At 40.5% G+C, this 25547-nt stretch overlaps 1 protein-coding gene across 6 annotated transcripts in view; it reads left to right on the top strand.

Moving 5' to 3' along the window:
- The first annotated feature begins 30 nt into the window (after nucleotides 1-30).
- The window catches only part of PAPOLG (poly(A) polymerase gamma), a 31621-nt gene continuing 6104 nt past the window's right edge, over nucleotides 31-25547 (top strand). For 3 of the 6 annotated variants that reach the window (XM_025192125.1, XM_025192112.1, XM_014525856.2), the window contains exons 1-19: nucleotides 32-149; nucleotides 3144-3302; nucleotides 3378-3444; nucleotides 4807-4888; nucleotides 4974-5083; nucleotides 7927-7980; nucleotides 10017-10128; nucleotides 11737-11826; nucleotides 13201-13339; nucleotides 13527-13599; nucleotides 13678-13798; nucleotides 14276-14360; nucleotides 15808-15861; nucleotides 20654-20773; nucleotides 21200-21309; nucleotides 22832-22953; nucleotides 23051-23199; nucleotides 23798-23901; nucleotides 23984-24207. In XM_025192125.1, the coding sequence (XP_025047910.1) occupies nucleotides 3256-3302; nucleotides 3378-3444; nucleotides 4807-4888; nucleotides 4974-5083; nucleotides 7927-7980; nucleotides 10017-10128; nucleotides 11737-11826; nucleotides 13201-13339; nucleotides 13527-13599; nucleotides 13678-13798; nucleotides 14276-14360; nucleotides 15808-15861; nucleotides 20654-20773; nucleotides 21200-21309; nucleotides 22832-22953; nucleotides 23051-23199; nucleotides 23798-23901; nucleotides 23984-24207 (1863 nt within the window). In that variant the 5' untranslated portion in view covers nucleotides 32-149; nucleotides 3144-3255. Of the gene's footprint in view, nucleotides 150-3143; nucleotides 3303-3377; nucleotides 3445-4806; nucleotides 4889-4973; nucleotides 5084-7926; nucleotides 7981-10016; nucleotides 10129-11736; nucleotides 11827-13200; nucleotides 13340-13526; nucleotides 13600-13677; nucleotides 13799-14275; nucleotides 14361-15807; nucleotides 15862-20653; nucleotides 20774-21199; nucleotides 21310-22831; nucleotides 22954-23050; nucleotides 23200-23797; nucleotides 23902-23983; nucleotides 24208-25547 lie in introns of all 6 variants that reach the window. The other 3 variants (XM_014525867.2, XM_025192140.1, XM_014525864.2) reach the window with 2 other exon arrangements.

The raw sequence follows: 25547 nt of genomic DNA on the forward strand, positions 1-25547 counted from the left end.
GGGGCGTGCTGGGCTCTGCGGCCGGCTGCCCGCTGCTGGGCAGGGCCACGTGCGCTTGACGCCCTTGATTTTCCCCCCCTGCCATCCCTTGGAGTGGGCTTCAAGCACCCACCAGCCTGGAGCAGGGCATGAGCCAGTGCCATATCGCGGTGGGTAGGAGCTTGGTCAACTGCGGAGGAAGAGATGTCCATGTGTGGTTCAGGATGGCAGTGGGTGGTGCCAGTCTGGAGCCAGTTGCTGTGGAAGACCCACAGCATGTGACCCGTGTTTTTCTGTGAAACCTGTGGGCTGAGCTGTGTGGGTTGGGGTCCACTGCAGTCCTAGCCTGTTGGGGTGCTGAAAAGGTGGTGGAGGCTTGTGATGGTGCTTACAAGACAGAGCTATCTGTTTTTGAATGGCTGAGAACTCAAGCCCATAGGTAGGCTGCCTGTGCCGGCAGAGCTGTGGTGTGGGTTTTGCAGAGCACCCAGATTGAGTGGAAGCTAGAATGGCTGCCTGCTCTAGTGTCTGATATGCAGGTAAAAAAAAATTATGGGGTTATATGGGACTTCTGCCTCAGAAACATACTGAAAAGTGTGTGTGACTAATTTACTAGAACTTGGAGAACACATAGAGTAGTAGGACTGGAAGAGACCTCCAGAGGTCATCTACTCCAGTGTATCTCAACCCATGGGTTGTGACCCAGAAGTGGGTTGCAAGAATATTTGAAAGGGTCACAGACAAACTTTAAAAAAAAAAAAAAAATGGATCAGCAAGCTGTAACAATGGATTGTCCTTTAAAGGAAAGAAAAACATGGGAAACCCTAGGTTTTCCCTTGCAGGCCGGCAGAGATCCCTGCCTCACATACCCACCCCTTGCTCCACGCGGGTTTGGGGCAGCAGGTCATGAGTAAGGGGCACTGGGCTGGGATAGGCCAGATGTTTGTTTATAAATGGGTCCTGGTACAAAAAAGGCTGAGAACCACTGATTTAGTCCAACCCTGTTCCTGAGATGGGGTCATTCCTAGCCAAACCATCCTGTGCTATCCAGAGTCTCAACCCTGACACAACCCAGACCTAACACCCTAACCTGCCACAGGTAAAGCAGGAGAACCAGGCCAGCTAGTGTCCTGCTTCTATGTAATGTAAATATATGCTGAAGAGATCTGGGGTAGAGGGACTGTTCTTGTGCGGAGTTGTTCTTGGCTTACTAAATAAGGGTAGTGCACCTTGTGTCAGACAAGAACTGGTAGAACTCAGTCCTCAAGTTTGCTGTAGGCAAACAAGGGACAGTCTTGTGAAGTGTTAGAGAGTCGTTTGAAAGGGCTAACTCCCCATGATGAAAGGGCGGGCGGGGAAATAAGCAAAGCTGACTAGGAAGAAAAAACTGAGAATTGAGTTACTGAAGAAGGATGTAGCTGAAAGGTCACAGTTCCCTTCCCAGTTGGACAGGAGACAGATCCCTGCCATTCTTGACATTCCTGTCCAAGAATATCTCGAGCCCTGCTGCTGAGCTGCTCTTTCCAGTTCATATATTGTGTGATGGAGCTCTAGCGAGTTCTGCAAATGCTGGTGTCTCCGCTTCTATAGATCAACAAATTGGTTTGGATTTATTGTTTCTTGCAGGCACATTCTTCCACTCTGTCCCTCTCATCTCCAGCTGGTCATGTATTTCTTATTACCCAACCATTTCCCTTCTCCTGTTGCCCCTTCTGCTAATCGGGGACAGAGATGCCTCTGCTACAGGTGCCTCCATCATGCTGCTAAAGGCTACCATTTCAGGAGAAAGCAATGGAAATTCACTGTCCCAAAACCTCATTTAAAGTCTACACCAGTGGTTCTCAGTCACCGTCAACTAGAGGTACCCCTTGTTTGGCTTGAGGCATCCCTTGGAATTGCCATCTCTTAGCTTTTGCTCTCTCTCTAGTCAAAACAAGAGTTGTTCTTCTGTTGCAAAGAACTCAAAGACCACAGCAGGTCAGAATGTATTGAATGCTGTGGATTCCCATTTGAAATCTCTTGGTTTACCTTGCAAATCATGTTTGCACCTCCAACAATGGTAACATTGTGTGGCATCCTGGGGCACCCTTGAAAAAGATCTCAAGGCACCCCTGGGTGCCACAGAACCCTGACTGAGAATCAGTAGTCTAGACTGACCCACGATTCCTTTTACCTTTCCACAAATGTGAACTGAAGCTGTACCTAACTCTAGTTCCTAGCTTCCTGGGATTTAAGATGACCTCCTACACTGAGCAATGCCCTAGTTTATATGTCAGACAAGTACTTTTTCCAACCATAAAGAGTAAATGAAAGGGAGTTTGTGAGGGTAAGGATATAAAGCCCTGTCTTAATATGATCAAGTAGAGTTTAATTATGTCTTCATTGTGGCATTAACATGGGTCCTTAGATTTGTCTTGATGCTTCTGTCTACACATTTTTCTCAAGTTCTGGTGTACTTTCAGTCCAGGCTAGCTGGCCTCTCTGGGGTCATGAGCTATAGGTCCTGTGCAGCTTTAGTTGGTTTGGATACCTACCCATTTTTCTGTGCTCCAGTGCTTATAAATCAACTAACTAGGAAAAATCCTGAACCTTGATTCAAAGAAACATGAACTGTGCTCTCATGCATTCATAGTTGAGTGCAGGTACAGCTGGGGTGGAGAAGGGTATGGCTTGCTGTGGTACCCACACAGTGAAGATCTGAACTAAGCTTGACTTACACTTGCACCTTGTTTAAAGAAGGCTGTGTCACTGAAGGCAGGTGCATATGTTGGGTTCTGATAGGCACAGGTTATACATAAATTACTTATGTTTTGAAGCTTATTCCTGTTTCTCAATTTAGTGAGATGTTGGTAAGTGATTGAACTGTACTAGTGGCTGTCTTGCAGACACTTTAAAGTGTTTGTACATTCATGGATTTTTCAGAGTAACCAAGGCCATGGTAATAGCCTACTAGGATGTTGTGCACATATGGTGAGAGCAGTTGCTCTTGTTCATTTTTTTAGCTAGGCTGCAACCTGGTTTATAGCTTTATCTCCATATAATAGAGGATCGTTATTAGGGGTTGGGTTGGAAAGGGGTAATCTGAAGAGTGGTATCCAAAGTCTTATCTTTAAAGTGTACAATTGTTGGCATTGGCTATTTCATATCACTGTTTTCTTCAACAGGAACTCTAGGCTGGAGAACCAGCCTCAAAGGCATTATGGAATAACATCTCCAATTAGCTTGGCTCCTCCTAAGGAAATAGATTATATTCACACACAGAAATTAACTGAAGCAATGAAGCCATTTGGAGTATTCGAAGATGAAGAAGAGCTAAATCATAGGTACAACTTCTAATATACTGGAACAATTTTTTGAACAAACTTTAAAACAAAGACTAACAATGCTTCTTGTTTCAGGCTAGCTGTTCTTGATAAATTGAATAACTTAGTCAAAGAATGGATTTTGGAACTTGGTGAGAGTAAGGTAAGGGTTTTTAGAATTCTAATCGCAGCACTAGGTAAGAGTAGAAATGAAGAAGCACTTTCTTTTACTTCCCTGCCTTATTTTATCCTGCAGATGCTTATACAGGTACTCCTCACTTAATGACCTACCTGTTTAACGACCGCACGGACTTACGACCAGTGAGAACTGGTCGTAAGTACGAGAACTTTGGTCGTGGAAACGGCAGCGCGGCGTCTCAAGCCAAGGCACGCAGTATCAAGGGGCGGCTCCTCGCTTATCGACCAATTCGCTTAACAACCTAGTCGCAGGAACGGAACTCGGTCGTTAAGTGAGGAGTGCCTGTATCAAATTCAGGGTACCCCTCTTTTCCATTCCTCAACCCTCCCCCTGAAGAATAATAAACTTCTTATCTACATATTAGACAGTAAACTTGCAACAATTATTCAAGTAAATGTGGAATATTTTAACCATCTAGATGTTTAAGCCTATTTTGGTGGGTTTTTGGGTTTTTTTTTTTAAATGAACTTGTAAATTGGCTGTATCTGTTTTAAGCTTGATAATGGGTAGATCTCTGGTTAGCCATAAAATCTAGAACACGAGAACTTCCTCCAAAAGAACATTCTGGGAAACTCACTTAAAAGCAGCGGGTTGACTTTCTAGGCTTGAGCCAACAAATCTGAAATACTCAGTCTAGCAATGAAATAACCATTTGTTTCTAGTGCACTGGCTGCATCTAATTCATTCAAGTGCTCTTCAAATTTGTGTAAATGGACATCTACACTTTCTGCACTCCAAATGCATGTTCTGGACTACTTTAGTTGAATTTTTTTTTAATTGGATCAGCAGATAACTGTAGTTCTCATTTTTTAGTTGGCTGGTGAGCATATTGCGGTTTCCTTAAGGTAGCTAGGATGATAATCTCATAGATAGGGGTTCCCAACCTTTTTATGCTGGGGACTGGCAAACTGCGGACCAAAAGTGACTGGAATATTGCAGATAGGCAGCCAACCCTTTTTACACACACCAAGTATAGAAAAGGGTGGGGGGGATGGCTGCCTGTCTGCAATTTGCCAGTCACTTCCGGTCTATGGCAGCCAACCCTCCTGCAGACTAGCAGCCAACCCTTTGTGGCCCAGTATCAGGAACCCCTGATATAGATAGTTTCTCTGCTTTGCTTAGTGGTAGATAAGAAATTGTGGCACTGCGCTCAAAACATCTTAGGTGTTGTAACTAGCAGGATAAAGTGTGACTTCATTTCAATCTTAACTACCAAAACAAGCTGGCCTAAGTTAACTTTCTCCGTTATAATGTTAATCACTTAAAAGTTTTAGATCTTGGCTTCAAAGTAAACACTTAAATTTTGTATTTCTGCTCTATCTGTAGAATCTTCCACCTTCAGTTGTAGCAAATGTTGGTGGCAAAATTTTCACATTTGGTTCCTATAGGCTTGGAGTACATACCAAAGGTAAAACTTTAATTCTGTCTAGTCACAATTTCTTTGTTACTAACTTAGTTGTTTAACTGACAATTCATGAGAGATCTTTTTGCAGGAGCTGACATAGATGCCCTTTGTGTTGCTCCTAGACATGTGGAAAGATCAGATTTCTTTCAGTCGTTTTTTGAAAAATTAAAACATCAGGATGGAATCAGAAATTTAAGAGTAAGTTTGCTTTTCTACAGAAAAATGTTCCATCAAGTTTTTGCTGTTAAAGGGACATAGTCAATTTAACTCAGAAAAACCCAGTTGGCAGATAACCAAAATCCAGTTTCTCTGGGCACTCTTTACATGCTGTTGCACAAAATTGTCTAAAATGCTAAGTTTGAGAAGTCAGGCAACCAAACTAGAGTGTTTTGTGTGACTTGTCTTCCTCCCTGGTATATATACGTTCATAAGAATTTTCAGTATGTAATTGCGCTGCTCTTTTCTTTTTCTCTTTGGGAATGTTGTCTCTTGCACTGGGTTGACCTCTTCTGGCCATGAGTCAGATTTGTAGTAATGACATTGTCTGTAGGGCCCTGCCCTTATTGCTATAGAAGTTGGAAGAGGCATGATGAATAAGGCAGGAGTATGCAAGAGGGGAAGACCCCCATGTTTTTAAATATTTTTGGAGAATGGGATTCTTTTCCTGCTTCTGATACGAGTCATGTGCTTTTTGTGTAACCTCAGCAGAGCTGAACTTGAGACCGCCACTGACCATTTCTGAAAGTCAGATGCCAAATTTGGTGGGAGTAATGTTTTGAACATACCCTTACTGTGCCTTTAAAAAAAACTACTAGCACCTAGGTGCATCAGACTGGGTACTCAAAATCGGTTCAAGTTTTTTACTCTGATCTTTAGCTCAGCTGCAGATTTTTAAAATGTAAACTTTACTTGTGGTTTGTTTGTTTTTTTTTGTTTGTTTTTTTGTTTTGTTTTGTTTTTAAATAAAACTCTTCCTTTTGTACATTGCAGTGAAGATGACTTTGAATACTTTACAAAAGTCATTGCCTACCAGTAGTAGTTATGGGCTTAATGTTATGATCCTACCTGGCAACCAGCCGTACACCAAGCAACTTAACTTTTCTCAGTAACTAGTTAAGATTGTTCAGTAAAACTTTCAGGGAATGAGGTTAAGCCTGCTGCTTGTCTGCCTTTCTATGGCTTGTTTGGAACTTGCCTGGGCTTGTTGGCTTCAGATGCAGGAAATCTGCAGCTGCATTGCTGCAGTTCCCTATTCTCGCACCCACTTTTTTACACTTTGCATGATAGATAAAGTGACTCATGTGGCTTCAGCTGCTTTAGGGCAACCCTGCAGTTAATCCTAAATATCACAGTATGTGGATACTTCTGAGCTTCATAGCTCACTTATGGGCAGTTTTTCAGTGGACATTCCTGTTGGGCCTGGTCTCCCCAGTTGTTAGGCATCACATGGAGTCAACGAATCAAGGCACGCATTGCTCTTCAACAACTTTATTCAAAATGGAGGCAGCTTCAGGCAAGCTCCAACAAATCGGGGAGCAGCCGCAAACATTAGTTCTTTTCATATTTATACACCTTGGTTTATACTTATTAACATTTATCCTACCTTTGTCATTCCTTCCCATCTTAAGCTCTGCCTGTGTTTACTGTTTATTTCATTAACATGGAATTACCTATGCATTTTACTTATTTACATGTCTTTTTGCTATGAGCACATGCCTGAGAGACTGGCCCCTGCTTCTCTCGGTCACTTACAGTCTCTTGCTGACTTCCTCACCATCTCCAAGGTCTTACTTCTGCATTATCTCCTAACAATAGCCAGTGGTCTGCATCCTGTTTTTCTTGCACAGTGAGCTGTATATCTTACAACAATACTATATTGTTAGGAAAATGCTTGCCTAAGTGTTTTGCAGTGTTACTTTTAAAATACCATTCTGCCTTGTGGTTAGCAGCTTGCTAGGCTACTGGCTATAGCCTTTTATTCAGCTGCAAATCCAATGCTCCCCAAGGTTCAAATACTGTCACCCTAACAATTCCCATGACTTTATTGCATATCCATGCCTTGCTCTTAGAGCCTGTGAAGAAACTGTCTTTATCTCATGCAATTGAATCTGGCAAGGATCCTGTTGGGAGAGAATTGAATGATGTGATCAGACTAGAACATGCACAGGCTTTATGCCACCTTCATTCTTGTGTGCATCTTGCCTTTTAAGTGCTTGATTGACCTTCATTTTAAGAGGTTTCTGAGAGTGTAGGTATGGGTATGCATCTTCCTAGGCTTTAAAATAGCAAATTGGAAAAAATCGGTGCCATGACACTGACATCCATACAATTAACTGGCAGAGTTCAAATCTGTAGATCCACCATAGGGATTTCTATCAAGTGAGTTAAAGGAGTCACATAGCAGAAGCTGTCTAACATCCTTCCTGTAGATTTGAGGGGAGCTTAGTGAAACTTTAAAATAGCTGGCTAGAACCAAGGCCTTTTCTGATCCTGATTTTTATCAACAATTCTTACGCATGGGAGAAATAGGAAGCAGTGGAAACATAATACAGCCAAATACTAAATAAAAGCTCAGTTGTCTTACAAACTAACTAGATCAATAGTTGCAGAAATTTCAGATGAATGTGACTTTGACACTTAAGGCAATACTTACCTGAAAAAGTAATAGCAATTTCTCCCCTCCCCCCATGTAGCACATTTTTGATGACTGAATACTTGACTCTCATTATAAAATTTATAATGACACGTGTTGATACTTCTTGGCTGTCATTTGATATAAATAATTGTCAGATGCAAGCTGGTCATAGCAGACAATCAGCAACTCTGTTCTTCATGTCAGCTGAAAGGACTGTCTGTCCAGGACATAATGACTGGCCTAAGTATTGTATTGCATATATCTGAGCAGTTTAGCAAAATGAACTTGAGCCAGTATGTTTAGGTTTTGATGAAACTCTCCTCTGCCCTTTAAACTCGGGAGTAACAGGGTAAGCCAGAAGGGGAAATGTAGCAATTTTAACAATATGAAACTTCTTTCTTCACAGGCAGTAGAAGATGCATATGTACCAGTTGTCAAGTTTGAATTTGAAGGTATTGAGGTAAGAATTGGTTTCTTAATCTGTTATTTGAAATATGGGTTATTTGCAGTTTGCTTTGGAACTGAATGGTTTAACAGAGCCTCTAATCCTGTGCACTGACACTTCAGGGAGATTTGTTTTTAACTTTGGTGACAATGTTCAAGAAGCAAAGATCAGGGTGGTAGGGATGAAGAAAATGTGTAGGAGTCTTTGGTTTTTTTGGTGTGTTTGGGTTTTTTTGTTTGTTTTATAAAACCCTACACACCCTGCCTGACTGGCAGTGTCTGCCAGATGCAGGAGTTTTTTGATAGTATACTTTATCTGAGGGCCATCATGTATGGATGCAACTTGCTTAAAGTGAATCATTGGAACATTACACTATCAAAAGGTCTTAGAATGATATATTGTCTGACATTTTAGCTCTTCATAAAAAGTAACAATGAGCACACGTACATATGTGCTTTACTGCAGAGCTGGCTAATTAGCTCCATAGTAAAGTGTCACGGTCTACATGTGCACTCCTATTAAAGTGCAGTAAATTAACTAAACTCCACTGTAGGGTAGCATTGTCCAGGACCAGTACTATCCTGCAGTAGAGTAGTTGCATGCTCTGAAATGAAGATATAGATGACTGGGGCTGGCTGGGGCACAAGGGTGCTACAGCCCAGCACTATATAGCATCCTTATGTTCCAGCCAGCCTGTCTGCAGACCTGGGCTGGCAGGCTGACTTCCCCTGCACCGCCCCCTCCTTCCCCCCCAGCCATGCCTCCAAGCTCTCTGCCAGCCAGGACTGCTTCACACCAGCTCAACCTGCTGTAGTCCCAGGTGCATGTGTAAACTCTGCACCCAGGGCACAAACTACTGGAGTTTATTGCTACATGTTAATTGCACATGTAATATTGTTCACAGTTATGCTTAAATAATCTAAAAGTTAAATTCTGCTTCAGGAGACACTAACTATTACTTAAGCTGTTGAAAACCTCTCATTTTGCAACTTGTGTTCCTTGAGGTGCTGCTTGTTTCTGGTGTCTAAAGATACTGGGCTTGCAGTACAGCTGGCCTGATTGTACACACAACTGCCTGTGCAGCAATCAGCTACTGCTGTCAGGATTTAAAACAAACAAAGTCAGAAGAAAGGACAGAGTAATAGTACTGAAAGCTTTGTATCTCTGCAGATGCTCCTTTTTTAAGTAAATACTTGTTTTTCAAAGTGTAGAGTATCTGACTCTTCATACTCTTGAAATATCACTTCCAAATACTGAAAAATGGCTACGTAGCTGTGCCACAGCGTACAGCTTAGGGCCCACGTACTTCAAATTGAGCCATACATAAGACAGTTGTAACCCAAAACTACCTTGAAATACCCGTTTCCCTCTTCCAGTTCCTTTGAGTGCTGGAGGTCTGCAGTCTCTGTCAAGATGTTCCTGCATGCAGGAGTCACATATACAATAATACCCTGATGGTGCCACTTGTAGTGGCTCCCCATCTTGGTGACCCAGTACAGCGTTGTTGAGGATTCACACAGCTAGGGAGAACTTGGACTGCTTTGCCCCAAGCTGCTTTAATAGTCTGAAGAATTTGGTCCCAAGTAATGCTGGCTTGAGGATTTAAAGACTTGCTCCTTTCCACTGAAGTTGGAGATGAACTGTTTCGTAGTCAGCACAAAACAAACCTAGCATATGTAATACCACACTGATCATCAGTGCAGAGAGATTCTCCCTTACCTTTAGTGACAAATAATGGAGCTGGCTGAATTATTAAAAATGTGATTTTTATATTTTTCAGGATCCCTAACTTATGATAAACAGGAAAAAAACCTTTTTCTCCACTAGAAGAAGGTGTGAAACAAATGTGATACTTCCAATATTAAGGAACTTTTGGGAGATTAATTTCTTTACAATTCCAGAGCAATCCGTCTTTCTGGGTTGATTTGTGAATACTTCTGAGATGTTGAAAAGCAATGGTGTTTTAATGGTCTTGGATTCAAATTGTTTAGCTTAGTGTACCAGCCACTGATTAGAATGTTACATTAACTTTTTATACTTTTCTTTTTAAGATTGATCTTGTGTTTGCAAGATTGGCTATACAGACTGTGTCTGATAACTTGGATCTTAGAGATGATTCACGCCTGAGGAGTCTGGATATAAGATGTATACGGAGCTTAAATGGTATTGTAAATGTAACTTATTTATGCAACCTAAGGAGCTTTCCTTTTTACACAAAGCAAATGATTTGGTGGGTTTATTGGGGGGGGGAAAAAAAACAAACAAATACTACCCAAACCAGATTTTAACAAAATATAGTGATAAAGCTAATGTATAGATTTGTAAAGTAGACGGGGGGGTGGGGGGGGGACTATTGGCTAAGACATAAGCTGGCACAGTGATGGGTAGGTTTAAAAGTAGTTGTTTTTAGGAAACAGGATAAATGTCTGTTCATGCCCATTTTTTTTAACTTTGTACCAGTGCCATTGACTTACCCTTCAATATTTGAATCCATTTTTGCCCTTTCAAATGTGAATATGCTGTATAAATCACTAGTTCACACTGCTGCATGTAAATTAAGGAAAACAAAGCAAGGGTGTGGGAAAAGTGGCAGTGGTGGTTCAGAATGCCTAAACACTATTACCTGGATTACGGGTAAATTTGCAGGTTGGATACTGGTAAGAGGCGAGAGAGGTCTACAAGCAAACCTTTAATTGCTTATATTCCAAAACTCTACTCATGACAGCACAATATAGATTTTTACATACACTGGCTAAAGAGGCTTGAGAGTAGGGAGGAGGGTGGCAGCAAGCCTTCTTGATTTTGCTGTTCACATTTTTCTCCAGCCTATCTCCTGTATTTATAGATGAATTATTCTAATAAATGTTCTCTGATTCACTTTAATTTAACATTTAAGTTTCACTGACATTTTTGGGACTCGCCTTTTAAGTCCACAAGGTATCTGGTTCAGCTGTCACTTGGGATTTATGCCCTTGGGGAAGTAGAAAGATTGATTTGTTATCTCTTTCCTTCCTCACCAGGTAAAGCTGCTTGCTACCATCTGGGGGTTTTTTGTTTGTTTGTTTTTGTTTTTTCTTCTCTTCACCTTGGTTTACAGTCTTCACTGATTTTTAAAGCTGCTTTTTTAACAACATAACTAAAACTTTTTAACAAAACCAGCATCTAATAATTTGGTTAAATCAATTGCTGCTGCTGCTACTACTACTAACATTTTAAGATAAGGCTATGATATACTATATTTGGATTATTTAATATAGTCTCATAATATTTTGTTTCAAGCCTTGTGCTCTGCTCAATTGGAGCTCATGACTGGTTTAGTTGGACATGCTGATTGCTTCCTTTTTGCTTTCTGCTTTAGCCACACTTCTGCAGCTTGACCTAGGCCCTTTGGAAATGGCCAAGGTTGGCAAAAAAAAAAAAACCAAACAAACCCCAAAAAGGCCTCGCTGCTCAATCATCAGTTTTGTCAAATAGTCTATGGCTCTCCAAAATGGGAACTTGGCTTCTAAGTCCTCTTCTGATCTCATTCAGAATGGCTGTTTACTTAGTTAAGTATGGCTTCAGTCTAAACTACACATTTTGTGCACAAGGAAGCAGTTCATACTGGAGATTACTCTTGCATCCCCTAACTGTAGTAAACATGGGCTTCAGCAGGTCAGACTTGGGTGATGGCCAAGTTATGCTTGTTAGAAAAAGAATGGCACTATAGAACTATAAGGTGGGAAACCTAGCACTGAGACTATTAAATACAAACACTTGAATCTCTTGCAGGTTGCAGAGTTACTGATGAAATTCTCCATTTAGTGCCAAACAAGGAGAACTTTCGGCTAACACTTAGAGCAATCAAACTGTGGGCAAAACGTAAGTAGACTACCGAGTCGGTCTATCTTGCCCTGTTGGGACAGGGAAGTTCTAGATTCTTGCTCTGAAGGCAAATGAAACAGTCTGGATAAACACAGCTTTGAAAACGGGGACCAAAATTCCCTCTCTCAACTGAGTTCCATAAGCATTAGCATATAGTTAAGGCTCTCGACTGCTTTCCTTTTAACCTCATGAATCTTGTATTCATTTCTGCACAATAGTCCTGCATTTAAAGGAGTGGAACAAGCTCCAAGCCTAGGATATAACCTGGTAGTGTTGGGGCATTCTCCTGGGAGATGTGGCATCGTAAAAATAAGTATTTCCAAAGGTGTTCTGAGATCTGGTTTGAATTTAATGCAAACAGTCAACCTGATTGCATGCCTTAGCTGCTTAATTTTGCTTAGTTCAAAATATCAGTGACAGGAAAATCTTTGGGTAGTGCAGTGTGTGCACATTAGTGCATCTCTTGATATGAAGAACTTTTTTCACTTTTTTTTTTCTATACTTGCATTCCAGCTCAAATCTGCCTCCACAGGAGAGGCCCCTGATAGTGTTACCGTTTCTGAATCAACATACACTTTCATAACCAGTTACAGGTTTTCTTACTTTTTTTTCAGTGAAACTTCAGTCGGTTCTAGTCTCTGAATAAGATCTGTGGTGTTGTAGCCCTATGTAGCTGGGGTTCAGAGTTGCTGAAGCTGAGTATAGCCTCTGTCCAGATCTACTATGACTGGGAGCTGAGCTATATTATGTGTGTACACTGATAGAGAGAACTGCAATTCAAGCAGTTAAGTTGTTATTGTTGCTTACTGATGGCAAAACCCTTTGTCATTGTTCTTCATGTAGTTGGTCTCAGGCCCCTCTAGTCAGGCCATGATGGGGAAGTACTGAGTTTGACACACCTTTCCTAGCTGTGCAGGGGTTGGTGTAAATATCTTGAAGTCACGATGGATCTGAAAAACATGGGCTGGGTCAGCTCTGGGAAGATGGATTTTTTTTTTTTTTAATAGAAAAGGGCAGAGAAATTTCAGGATTCAAGTGAGTGTTCTGTGGGAGTGTTAGACACCTGTAAAAACAAAAAAAAAACAAAAAAACCACACTGGCAGCATAAAGAGGAGGAAGGCAGTCTTGCTTGCCTAGCTAGCCAGATTAGTACAGCTTTATAGCATTCTTGGAAAACATCAAACGCCTCCCTGTTGGATAAGAGAAACTGGAATTTTTCTTAGTTTTGTGGTGAGAATAAGGAGACTTTGGTTGTAGGAAGTAATTTGGTTAAAACCAGTTACATAACTCTGGTAAACAAATTTGGAAGAGAATAGTCTTTATTCTTTCATGATGTGCAACTAACTAACTCGTAAAATGTATCCATTCTAGGTCGCGGAATTTATTCCAATGTGCTGGGATTTCTTGGTGGTGTTTCTTGGGCAATGTTGGTAGCAAGGACATGTCAGTTATATCCAAATGCATTGGCATCTACTCTAGTTAACAAATTCTTCCTAGTTTTTTCAAAATGGTAAGTGTTGCTGTCTATAGGAAAAACTAATCTGTATAAATACAGATTTGTCTAGTAAAAATAGCTGTACACTTGAAATTAGTCAACACCTGCTGTTAAGATGTTAAGCACTTTTTAAACCACCTTAATTTGTATAAGAAAAGACTAAATCATTTGCAGTTGTTACTGTTTGATCTCTCTTGTATAGGGAATGGCCCAATCCTGTGTTGCTGAAACAACCTGAAGATAGCAATCTAAATTTACCAGTCTGGGACCCTAGGGTATGTAGATATTGCATATTGTGCTTAATTAACAATAATTTTAATTCCATACTAACTGGAATCATTTTAATATCATAGGTAAACCCATCTGACAGATACCATCTAATGCCTGTAATCACACCAGCCTATCCACAGCAGAACTCAACATATAATGTGTCTACGTCAACAAGAGCAGTCATGGAAGAGGAGTTCAAACATGGTAAAGCAGTTTAGTCCTCCTCATACCCTGATAGCCTTTTTAAATCAGTTAAATATATGCCAAGTAAAATCATGTTCTGCTCTTTAATGACATGAAAATACATTACTATGTAGATTACTTATTGTTTTATGGACCAGTCCTGCCCTGGCAAGAGAATGGAAAAGTTATTTGTAAAAGGTGAGAAATAGAAAATTTAAGTTTTGGAGCGGTATGGGTGAGATGACCATGTTTCTATGATGTATTGAGATTAGTGTAGCAGATCACCTAGTCTTTTATAGACCAAACTCCTGTTAACTTCCCTGCTCCTCCCCCATTTACTTATATTACAGAATAACATCTAGCTCTTGGCACATCCATAATGCTCAAAAGTTTAGTACCAGTAGTTAAATAGAAATAAATGGGGCTGTCCTGATCAGTTTGCCTGTGGAAGTATAACATAGCAAACTTTTTTTCTTTTTTGTTTAATCTGAAATGCAGGTCTTGCTGTCACGAATGAAATTCTCCAAGGAAAATCAGATTGGCCAAAGCTCCTTGAACCGCCAAACTTCTTTCAAAAATATAAGTATGTATGGAATCTATTTGCTTAATCTGAAATACTTGCAGCTACAATACAGTTGGAATAAGATTTTGGTTACTGGTTAAAATGGAAAGATTTTTTCCTAGTTGCTAATACTTGCATGGTAAGGATCAGAATTAAGGATGGATAAAATGGAGGAAAAGGTCCAGAATTATCAAGACACTGGAAAGCGAGGAGTGAAAAGCATTACACAAAGGCCAAATCAAATACAAATTGAAAATTTGGAATAAGTGGCTAGGTAGCAGATGCCAGAAATGGCTGTGGTTAGATGCTGTTGCATTGGAGCTTCTGCTAATATATCCTTGATTCCTATCTTAATATATGAAACGGTTATTCTTCTAAGCTTGACGCAGTGCTTAGCTGGAGAACCTGCTTTGGTTTTAGGCTTCATGCTTTTAAGCAAGTGCTGCTTTCTGGATTCCCTTTCTATATAAGAGTAAGTCTTTAAAACCTGTAACCTGTGAGGAAATGTTGAAGGAATTGAGTAATCTGAAGTAAAAATTGAGCAAGAGACACAACTCTTCTTTGACTTGAACACTTCTGCTTTATAAATGAAAATGATTACTCAGCAGCCAAATTGAACGGGTAAAGGACAAGAAGAAATTGACTTAATTTTGCAGCAAAGATGATTTAGGCTGGATACTGGGAAACTTTTTGTTTAGAATAGTGAAATGTTAGAACAGGTTTACCAGGTATGTTGTGGAATCTCCTTCAGCTTAACAAATCTGATTCTGCCTCAGGGTGGGGGGGCGGGGCCTGGGTAAGATTTCCTCTCTTGAGGTCACTTCTGCTTTCATGCGAAGGGAGACTTCTTCCCTGCTCACCCTCCCATTCCTATCAAGCATGTGAGGAAGTATTGACAGTAAGAGCTGATAACATAGTAAGTAAAATGGTTTTTCCAACATCTGGTTCAAATTTGAAGTAAAAGCAAATTAGAGCCTTGTTTGCAAATTGAAATGGTCAAGCGGCTGCATTAGATTTATCCAAAACACTACATGAATTATAGTACTACTTCACCTGGGTGAAAGTATTGAACATACAGGTACACATCTGAAAGGAGGAAGTCATTAGCTGCACATAAGTAATCCTAAAAAATAAAATAGTGTATTAGTTTTGCAACACTAAACTTTCCAAGTTACATTCCTAAGGCTTTTACAATTGCTCCTTAAGCAACAGTGTAATAGTATTTTGGATTCTGGCCAAGTTGCAGCTGTGCTAGCCTGTATACAGTGGAGGATCCTAAGAATTATAACTTTCAATTTGTTTTCAGTATAACTTTACACTGGGTAATGCATAGATCTTGAAAAGTTTGTCAACAAGCCCTCATGGTCAGAAGTCTTTGAACTGACTTAGCTCATTTTCTGTTCTTTGGGATCAAATTTAAGATTGATAAAGCTGAGTCCGTGGTTTGACTATTTTCAACATTTTCTAGGCATTACATTGTGTTGACTGCTAGCGCCTCTACTGAAGAGCATCATTTAGAATGGTAAGTCTTTTAAGAGTAAACCCAAAACTTAAACAAGTGAAAGTGAGTTGGCCTCTCTTCATTGTATAAAGAGTAAATGGAACATCAAACCCTTCATTGCTTTTAACTAATGTAGTTAATAGCAAGTTGCATATCTGTTCATTTTGAACACTTCAGGAAAGCCTCTGTAACATTCCCAAGACAATTAGTCTTATTTTATCAAAACAAAACATTTTTGGAATTCTTCTCTTTTTGGGAAGGAGTAGCTGCAGACAAGTGCTGACAGGTCAGGTCAGTGATATGAAGAGGAATGATGTTGCTTGTAAAAGAGATGCTATTAAAAATCTGAATGGTCTGTTCATCACAATTTTCTGTTTTTACATACTATATTTAGTCAAATATAAGTCAAGGTTTTCCTCACTTCCCTCCCCCCCCCCATGTTGATGGGGGGGTAGGGGGCAGGGAGGACCCTCACTTCACATTCACATACAAGGGAACCACACAAAATACATTGTCCATCACTAAACTGCTTCCAAAAGCAGCATGTGCTCAGTAATGGAAACCTCCAAGAATTAGACTGTATACCTGGCAAATTATAACAAATTTATAAATTTTCCATCAATACAATCACACTATTGAGGGGTTGTCATATAATCAGGGTTGTCCTATGTTTGAGGAAATTCAGTGGTGGCTTTTACAGAAGTATGATCAGTGAGGGTTTTAAATGATTTGGGACATGAACAAAGAAAGGAAAAATGAACTGCATGAGTAAATTTGGTTCCAACTTGAGCGCTCTATGAGTCATAATTGGGACTCGTTAATGTATTTGGCTTGTGATGCAACTGTTGAGCCTCTTCTGAAGTAACATTCTTATCTCTTGATCCAAATGTAACCTTTCTCTTTTTATTTGGAATCATAAGTTTATATTGGGGCTTACAGTTACATTGTACTCTAATTGTTAATTGGCTATCTGGTCAACATTATGTAGTCTGCTCTTAAATGGACCTGTTTCAATAATCAGCTTTTTTTCCTGTGGTCTAGGTATGAAGTTGCACTTAATGAAGTCTAAACATTAGATTATTATAAATTAGCTCTTTTCCCATTTAGGTTTTAGCTATTGGCTAAGTCAGTAACATTCCTTTATTCAGATCAAACTCTTATTTCAGAACTGCAGGCAATGACAATTCCAAGATGGTAACTGTAAACAAAGCTTTTTAAGTAGGTAACTGAAAAGTTTAGTTTTCTGGAACTTTGCAAGATATACTGAGGTGGGAGGAGAAGAGAACCTTCTAAGAGCAAACAGTGATTTGAAGGAAGAAAAATCACTAACAGAATAGTACTGCTTGCTTCTAACAAAGTTAATCACTGACAGCCTGACTACCAAAGGTAGCAATAGCTGGTAATTGAGATTTCAAGCTGCATATTCCCTCCTCCCAAATTTAATATAATTTCCAGTGTACTCTTAAAATAAATAACATTTGTTTATTGGAATACCTGGGCAAGTAACTTTTTAATGGCTTCTTAACTTTAAATCTTTGGTTTTGTATTAAGGGTGCCTATAACTGTGGTCCATATTTAGGACCACCATAGATTATACCATATCTACTTGAGTAGAAGACAGGGTGGTCATCATTGTCATGGTGTCCTCTCCCTCCCTCCTCCTCCCCCTGCCCCCAGTCAGCATGGGGGGTGGGGGAGAGGGGAGGCTTCTTATTGCATACAAAAAAGCTTATTAAATATGTTATCCATCATTAAACTGCTGCCAAAAACCGCTTGTACTTGGCAATGGAAACCACCTGTGAAATTTGATTTAAATGCACCCAACCCTGAGCATGACTATATAAAACAACCTGCTGCATCTGACTAGTGCAGCTCCACCCTCCACGAGGTTGGACTGGGCTGGGTCACCTTGCACCTCATCTGCAGATAAATTTTTGTGGGATTCCAGGACTCATGACAAGAGCACCCAGTTCCAGTCATGAGCAGGAACTAACTAGCACATGGATCCTTTGGTGCGGGACAGGGGAGAGTGGTATCTGGACTATGCACACATACTGAGCAGTGCTTTTCTGTGGGGTCACCATGCCTTAAAATGCTGTTGTTCACTGGGCTGGGCCCCAGAGTCTATATGGTAAAGCATGAGCCTTTTAGTCTTGGACTAATATCATGCATAGTGGCTATCTCTACACTAGATGCTGCTGCATATAAACAAGTACTAAATAAATGACAGGAACTGGAGTTATTGCACAGTAGCCTCTCTTTTTAAATGATACTGTGCAGTAGCCTAATACTGCTGTGGAGTAACATCGCATCATGCTTTCTGCCACACAACACTATTGTGCAGTAGTCACTGGCTACTGCACAGTTGGTGTCTTGTGTAGATGCAGCCAGTTTGTATTATATTCAAGGTGGTAAAAAAGTGCTGCCTAAAATGTTTATAGAGTACGTGCTAAAACTTGCAGCAGTTTTCAAAGGAGGTAAACTGCATCAATTCCAGATGAACCAAGTCTATGTGTTCCTGTAGTAATTTGCCCATCACTTCCATATGCTCAGGGAGAGCAAGGTCTAACAGTAAAGTAGGGCAACAGGGAAAAGAAATTGGGGGAGACAAGGGGGCTACCTGACCGCTTCCAGATTAACTTGCCCTGCTGTAGCAGTGGGAGGGGGACACATTCAAGGCAGACCTCCAATAATTAGATTCTGTACCTGGAAAATTATAACATTTTCATATATAGAATATAACTTTTAGCGGAGGTTGCCTTAGTCAAGTAAATACAGTACCTGCCCTTCCTCTAATACAAGCTGGTTTCTACAGGGTTTTGTTTTGGTGGTGGGGGGGTTGTTTTTTCAAATTTAGTATTTATCTAGCACTTCTGATTTTTGTTTCTCAGTGTAAGGACTGAAATTTGGCTCTAGTTCCTTTCAGTTTTTTTAAGGCTCACTCTTGCTCACTCATGCTCTTGCTCTCCCAATAGTTTGTATGCATCTTTCTTTTATTCACAGACACCAAAGCCTTTACCATACTTCCTTCAGTGTTCCCTTTGCATGCCCCTCTACTAACCACCCTGTTCTAGCACTCCTACTTCCAAATACACTGTAGTAATTGGTCCTGGGAAGAGAATTCAGTAAAGGGACAATGCAATGGTGTCATCTGTAGGAAAACATCATTAAGCTGGCAGTTCTGGTAATAGCAAAATGTCCAAGTCAAAAGGGGGAACTTGTAGATGCTTACCAGTGTATGGGTTCAGTTTAGTTACTATGAGTAGGGACCTACCAAAATGGTGGGTTGGTTTTTGTGGGTTTTTTTTTTTTTTGTGGACAATGTCTATAAAATCGACGGGGGGAGGGGGGAGATATACTTACTGAAAATAAAATGACTCCCCAGAGGAGTTTGTAGTCCTCACTATGTTGTGACCTGACCATGCAGACGATTGGGGGTGGGGAAGAGGGTGGAGAGGTGGCTGCTGGCGCACATGAAATCCTAAGAGGGCTTCTATCCCCTTGCTGCTGATTGGCTGAAGGCTGCCTATTGTGAAGCTCCATCCCCTCCAGTTGGTGGTGTGGTGGAGCCATGTGATGGACAGCCCTCACAGGCAATCAGCTGCAAGGGGCAGGGCCATGGGCCCCTCAGCCGGAGGCATTGGGAAGCACTGGCCATAAGCCCTCAAAAAGAGCAACCTGCCCTGCAATCTGCCTGCAAAATTAGCCAGTTGCTATTTCAAGTTGGGTAGACCCCTACCCATAAGTACTTCAGCTCTCTGTGTATTTATGTAAGTAAGAATAACATGTAACAGGGCATGTTGTCATATTTGCTGCAGCACTTCAGTGTTCATGATTTTATATTTTAACTAGATTGCTAGTTGTCATAGGAAGTTATTTGACAATAATAATCTGTAAAATGTGACAGAATCATTTATTCTGTATTGTATGCTTAGGCTTGTCTACAGAATACCATGGTCAACAAGTCTGTATTTAGCTGTAGGTTTGTTTTGACACCTAGTGTTTACACAGTTCATAATGTAAGATGCCTTGCTTCTACATACAATAAAGTTCAAATAAATAGATACCTTTTTTCATTTCTCTTGTATACATGGCTTAGTTCTATGAAGAGAGAGCCATAGTTAGTGCACTAAAATCTTCTAGTACAGTGACATTTTTAAAAAAGTTTTTTCCAACCTGTGGACCCCTAGGACTCTGCAGACTAAGGGGTCTGCAAAAGATTACTATAATCAGTCAAAAGTGTGCGAGTATTGGGGTCTGCACCTTCAGTTCATACTGGAGCTCTGACTAATCATACAGCTTTTTACATGCAACACAACTCCTGTTCTCCCCTGCCTGTCCTTCCTGAACAGTTTGTACCTGTCCATGACAGTGGTCCAGTCAAGTGAGCTATCCCACCAAGTCTGCTGTTCCAGTCACATGGTACCTTGACTGTACAAGGACTTCCCATTCTTCCTGCTTGCTTCCCAGGCTCCATGTGTTTGTGTACAGGCACCTGAGCTGACTAGCTGATTTACCCTCCTTTCTCAGGAAGAATGAGGAAGTTTCCTCTGTAGCCCTCTCCTCCTTGTGCTTCCTCTGGGTCTCCCTCAGCATACTGTCCTGGTGTGAAGGGCAGTGCCAGACCCCAATCTTGATGCAAGGGGTCTGCAGGGTGCTGCACCCCTTGTCATCCACGGCTGCAGTCCCACTTTATCTCAGATTCCCTCACTTATGTTGGCTAACTAAGCAGGTGCTTTATCCTTTCTGAATTATGAGGCAGTTAACTATCTTGTGCACTAAAGTAAATTTTAACATTTTCTGTTCTTATTAGGGTTGGTCTGGTTGAATCTAAAATCCGTGTACTTGTTGGAAACTTGGAGAGGAATGAATTTATCAATATTGCACATGTAAATCCGCAGTCTTTTCCTGGCAACAAAGAACAATATAAAGAGTAAGTTGTTTTTTTTTAACTTGAAGAAAAAAATTAACAATGAGCAGACCACCACATTTTTAAAAAGCTAAGTTACACATTGTTGATGTTTAGTCATGAGCTGTCTGCCAAGAAAGCTTGCAGAAATAATTACAGCTTCTGGAAAAGTTACTACTTGCATGATTCTTGATTTCTGTATCACTTTAAACATACCTAAGGTATATTGAGAATTAGTGAGGTACTGTATTGATGATGGTCTACCAAAGCACTTCATGGATTAAGTACAGACTGCATTCTTAACTAACTTTTAGTGTACAGGTAAATTTTTATGTTTTTAACTTATCCCTCTCTATTCATGCTAAAATTTCCCTCCCAAAGGAAGCTGGTATTTATGCATAGACTTGTAAACCTGTATAACTTTTTTTTTTTTTTCTCCTTTCTCCTTAGGAGTGACTATGTATCAATGTGGTTCCTTGGAATCATTTTTAGGAAAGTGGAGAATGCAGAAAGCGTTAGTATTGATTTAACATATGATATACAGTCATTCACAGATACAGGTAAAGCTGTATTTTACTCTAGTCTTGGTCAGCTAATTTACAAGACTGACGTTTTACTAATTTGAGATTATGCATCTTCCAGAATTGTGAATTTTCAGAGATGGAATGTATGGGGAAAACCAGTGTTTGCCAAAATGGGAAGTTACCTATTGTAAAATAATCTAACTTGGAAGAATACCTGCAATAACCATACTATGTAGCTGGGGGACATGGTGCATAGGGCAGTGGGAAGACAGGCAGCTGCTGCAACTCTAATCCTGGGTCAGGGCTGGAACCAGAGCATCTGCCTGCCCTCCCTTCCTCTCCTCCCCTCATATTTGAAATCAAGATGAGGGGCTCTTTCCCATGTGGGGGAGGGGAGGCAGATGGAGAGAGACAGTCAGTCTCCCCCCACCCCAGGGCCTCTCTGCCAATCAGTGCTTGTGGGGGGGGGTGCTACTGCAAAATGGGCTTTTTATGCTGGGACAAAGCTTTGTCTCGCCATGAGCTAAGTAGGTCCCTAAATATAGAAGTAAAGTGGCAAAACTAACTTGACCCTCTTTTAAATTCTAGTAACATGTAATACCAAAGATTAATTGAATCTAGAAGATATATGTTTATACATTTGATAGCATGTAAGTTTTTATTTTCCTGGTATGCTGTTAACCTTTCTCATTTTAGATGATAAATCTGGTGAGCAAGAATACTTGTGAGAGTACTAGCTTAAGTGTTTGGTTACAAGGCCTCAGTCTCAAGAATACTTGTGGCATCTGAAGCTTTACTGGATTTCTTGTACTTCAGCATTGCTTGACATTTTAATTATTTTATTTGTGTTGGAGTTTCAAGGCATCTCTGGTCACCAGGGCAAATACAACCTTTCAAAAAAACATGAGGCCTAATGAAGAGTTAGGTTAGCAGTAGAACTGAGAATTTGTCATGGGAGGGGAAAAGTCAGTGCATGGTCCATGTTTGCAGAATAGCTGGCATGCAATAAAGCTCCCCGCCTCCTCCACACCCTGCAGTAAGCTTGTTTGTTGTGCCCATAACTAGACTTTGAATTCAGTGAATTGGAATCAATTTTTTGTCAGCTTCAAAAAAGTAAAAGCAAGAAGGATTTTTTTTTTTTTGATGCTTAAAGATACTTTTAAGATGCAGATTTTAAAGATGCTTAAAGACTGCAATCAGTTGTTTGTTTGTTTTTTTTATAGAAAAGATGTTAAACTTAAATAGCAAGGTTATAACACAAACTACCAATGTTACTTGGACTAGATTGGATATAAAATGGACTTCCCAGCATGCGTTTCCCCTGTCCTCATCTTGAGAACTGGGCCTGAATTTGGAAGAATTTGTGATGCTGTAGCTTCTGTTACTGAAGCTTTAGTTTTAAATAAACTCCAGAATGCTGGAAGATTTCCAGTTTGATGCTTGCAGCCTGTGTATTCTTTTTAATTGTTCTTGTAAAATTGTTTTGGAAAAGATGTAATTTTGGTTGAAGGAATTGGAACTTAAACTAACTGTTAAGCTGGTTAATTGCATGTTACAGTTTACAGGCAGGCAAATAATATCAACATGCTAAAAGAAGGCATGAAGATTGAAGCAACTCATGTAAAGAGAAAGCAACTTCACTATTATTTGCCTGTGGAAATTTTACAGAAAAGGAAGAAGGTACGATCAAAGTTCATCCTTTTGTAAAATCAAGTACACACGAAAATGTGAAGATCTATTTTGTAAACCCTCTGTTTTTGTTTTGGTTTTTTATCAGAGCATACCAGACATCAGTCGAAATGCTGGCAGCCTTCAGTCCAAAAGGATCTGTTTGGACAGTTCCAGAGATGTAGATACAGGGACACCATATTGTTCTCCTTCACTAAGCAAGATAATTAAGTTGGACAAAGCAGCAGAAACCGACAGGTTTGAACTATTATGCGACCTTCTTAATATGAAAGTCTTTCTGGCAGTTCTGTAACTGAGGGGTGGTGACTGGGACAGCAGGTGCTGTCTGTGTAGCAGGATTCGGGTGGGAGATTTAAAAATTGTCATTGCTATTTCTGATGGCTGGCCGAGCTGTCAGCATCCAGTGGTGCAGCAGGACTGACCAGGGCATGGAGCTGTCCTAATAAATTTAATGTAAATACTTTTTTAATACAAATACTTGTTTTGGGCTCAAATCTGAAGTCTGAAAGGGAAGAAGTTTTTATGCACAGTGAGGGCACTGTTAGCCCAATTCTTAGCTATGTAATAGTCTGTATAGCTCCACTGATTTGCAGTTCCCATGAGCTGAGGAATTATCACTTTTTTTTGTTTATCATTCACCCCCCCCCCCAAATTCCTAAAACAATGGGGTGGCATGACTAGGAGTTTGTTTGTTTGTTTGTTTGTTTGTTTGTTTGTTTGTTTGTTTGTTTGTTTGTTTGTTTGTTTGTTTGTTTGTTTGTTTGTTTGTTTGTTTGTTTGTTTGTTGACTAGAACTTTATTCTGAAAAGTAAGTCTATGACATTTCTCCTTACAGCAGTACTGTAGTCCAGAGAGCCAGTGTTGCTACCAGTAGAGAGAAGCCAGATGTATCTGCATCAGTACCTGTTAAAGGATCGTCCATTCCAGTTATTGCTTCAAGTATGTATTCAAACAGTGAGGAAAACATAAGTTGTTTTTCTAGCACTTTTGATAACTAAATTTAAAGGCTTGTTCTTTATAGAGAGGGAGACTACAGTCACCATAAAAGTCACATCTCCAGCTGGCTGCACTATTCCTACAGTAGTAGGACGAAATGTGATTCCTCGACTTGTTGCACCTCAAGTTGCCCGAAGCCAACAGCATCTAAATGGCATTTCAACAATGAACGATAAAAGTGCTGCACCTAAGAGACCTCACTCGCCTTCGTCAGAAGAATGCCCCAAACGACTGAAGGACAGAGAAAAGGTAAAAGATTTAAGAACTGCATGTCTTCAGCATATAATTAAAGGTTGACAGAGTTGGGGAGGAGTGTATAGACAAATTCAAAGTAAACTGTAGGTAATTTATATTCCTAATAAGGCTCTTTATACTAGGGAAAAATCTGGCTTGCAGATGTAGTCTAGAGTTTAACATAAATTATTTTTTTCAGTGAATGAAAGTAAACATTCTATCTGATGCTGATGATTATTAAAAATTGTCTCGGACGGCCGGAGCCGACTCGAGTTAAGTTAGAAATTGCTCGTATGTTAGGGCGGGCTGGTGAATAGAGAGGCAGACACAACGTATCGGTTGCAAAAAACTTTACTCACGCCGCTTGCAATCACGACGCAGGTGGTCCGGTCATCTGAACAACCACATGGGTTGTTCCAGCTGGCGGGGCCCAAGCCAGTCAATCCATCCGCAATTCAAGCCGGCAGGAAAAGGGTACGTCTGGGATTGCGGTCTGCGACGGGAAGAAAGATCGATAGGTGATCAGTCTATCAATCAGCTAGCCGCAAGTCGGATCTCTTTAGAGGCACTCTGCAGCGTGCTCAAAGTTCTTCGACTTGGGCGGAAGTCGCGCGGAATTTTAAACGGCCAGCGAGCCAATTACTAGCCGCCACGTGTGAATAATTTAGCACTGGCCAATAGCGGGACACAAATTTGCATTCGAATAGCGGGAACTCTTTGCACTGTGCATTTCTGTGCTGCAAGGAAGAAATGCACCCTGCAAAGAAGGCTGCAAATTGGCAGGAACTCTCTTGCACCGAGGCTTCTCTGTCCAGCAAAACCCTCGCTGTGCAAGAGGCTCTCGTGTGGCAAGAAAATCCCATTGTGCCGAGGCACCAAAAATCACTGGGTTGTGACAACAATAATAGTTGTGAGTTCTTTGAATAGTAAAATGGGTGTTATTCTGCCATTTTGATTGTCAAGGTAGTATAATTTTTTTCGTAGGAGCAACAGTTAACTAGATGCTCTGTGAAACATGGAAAGAACTCTCAAGCTAAGCTTGTATCCTTGTTGCATAATTTTCAAGACTGAGGTATTTTTGGCCTTGTGCTTGTGTTATTTGTTTGGATTTTTTAACCACAAATCTCCATGCTATGCCAGTTGACATGAATGCATGTTGGTCATTTTAAGAGGTGTTGAAACTTAGAAGCCTGACTTTAATTTATGAACCATCAGTGTCACAGAAACTGACAGATGGGGAGATTTGAGTACCTCTGAAGGGATGGAGTACTTCAGTAAACTGTTCAGAACTCTTTAGTTGACTAATGTCAATTACTTGTTTTAAGTGTGTTTTGTGTTGGGGACTTGCGGGGTAG

This window comes from Alligator sinensis, unplaced genomic scaffold (genome assembly GCF_000455745.1).
Source record: "Alligator sinensis unplaced genomic scaffold, ASM45574v1 scaffold219_1, whole genome shotgun sequence".
Classification (NCBI taxonomy): Eukaryota; Metazoa; Chordata; order Crocodylia; family Alligatoridae; genus Alligator; species Alligator sinensis.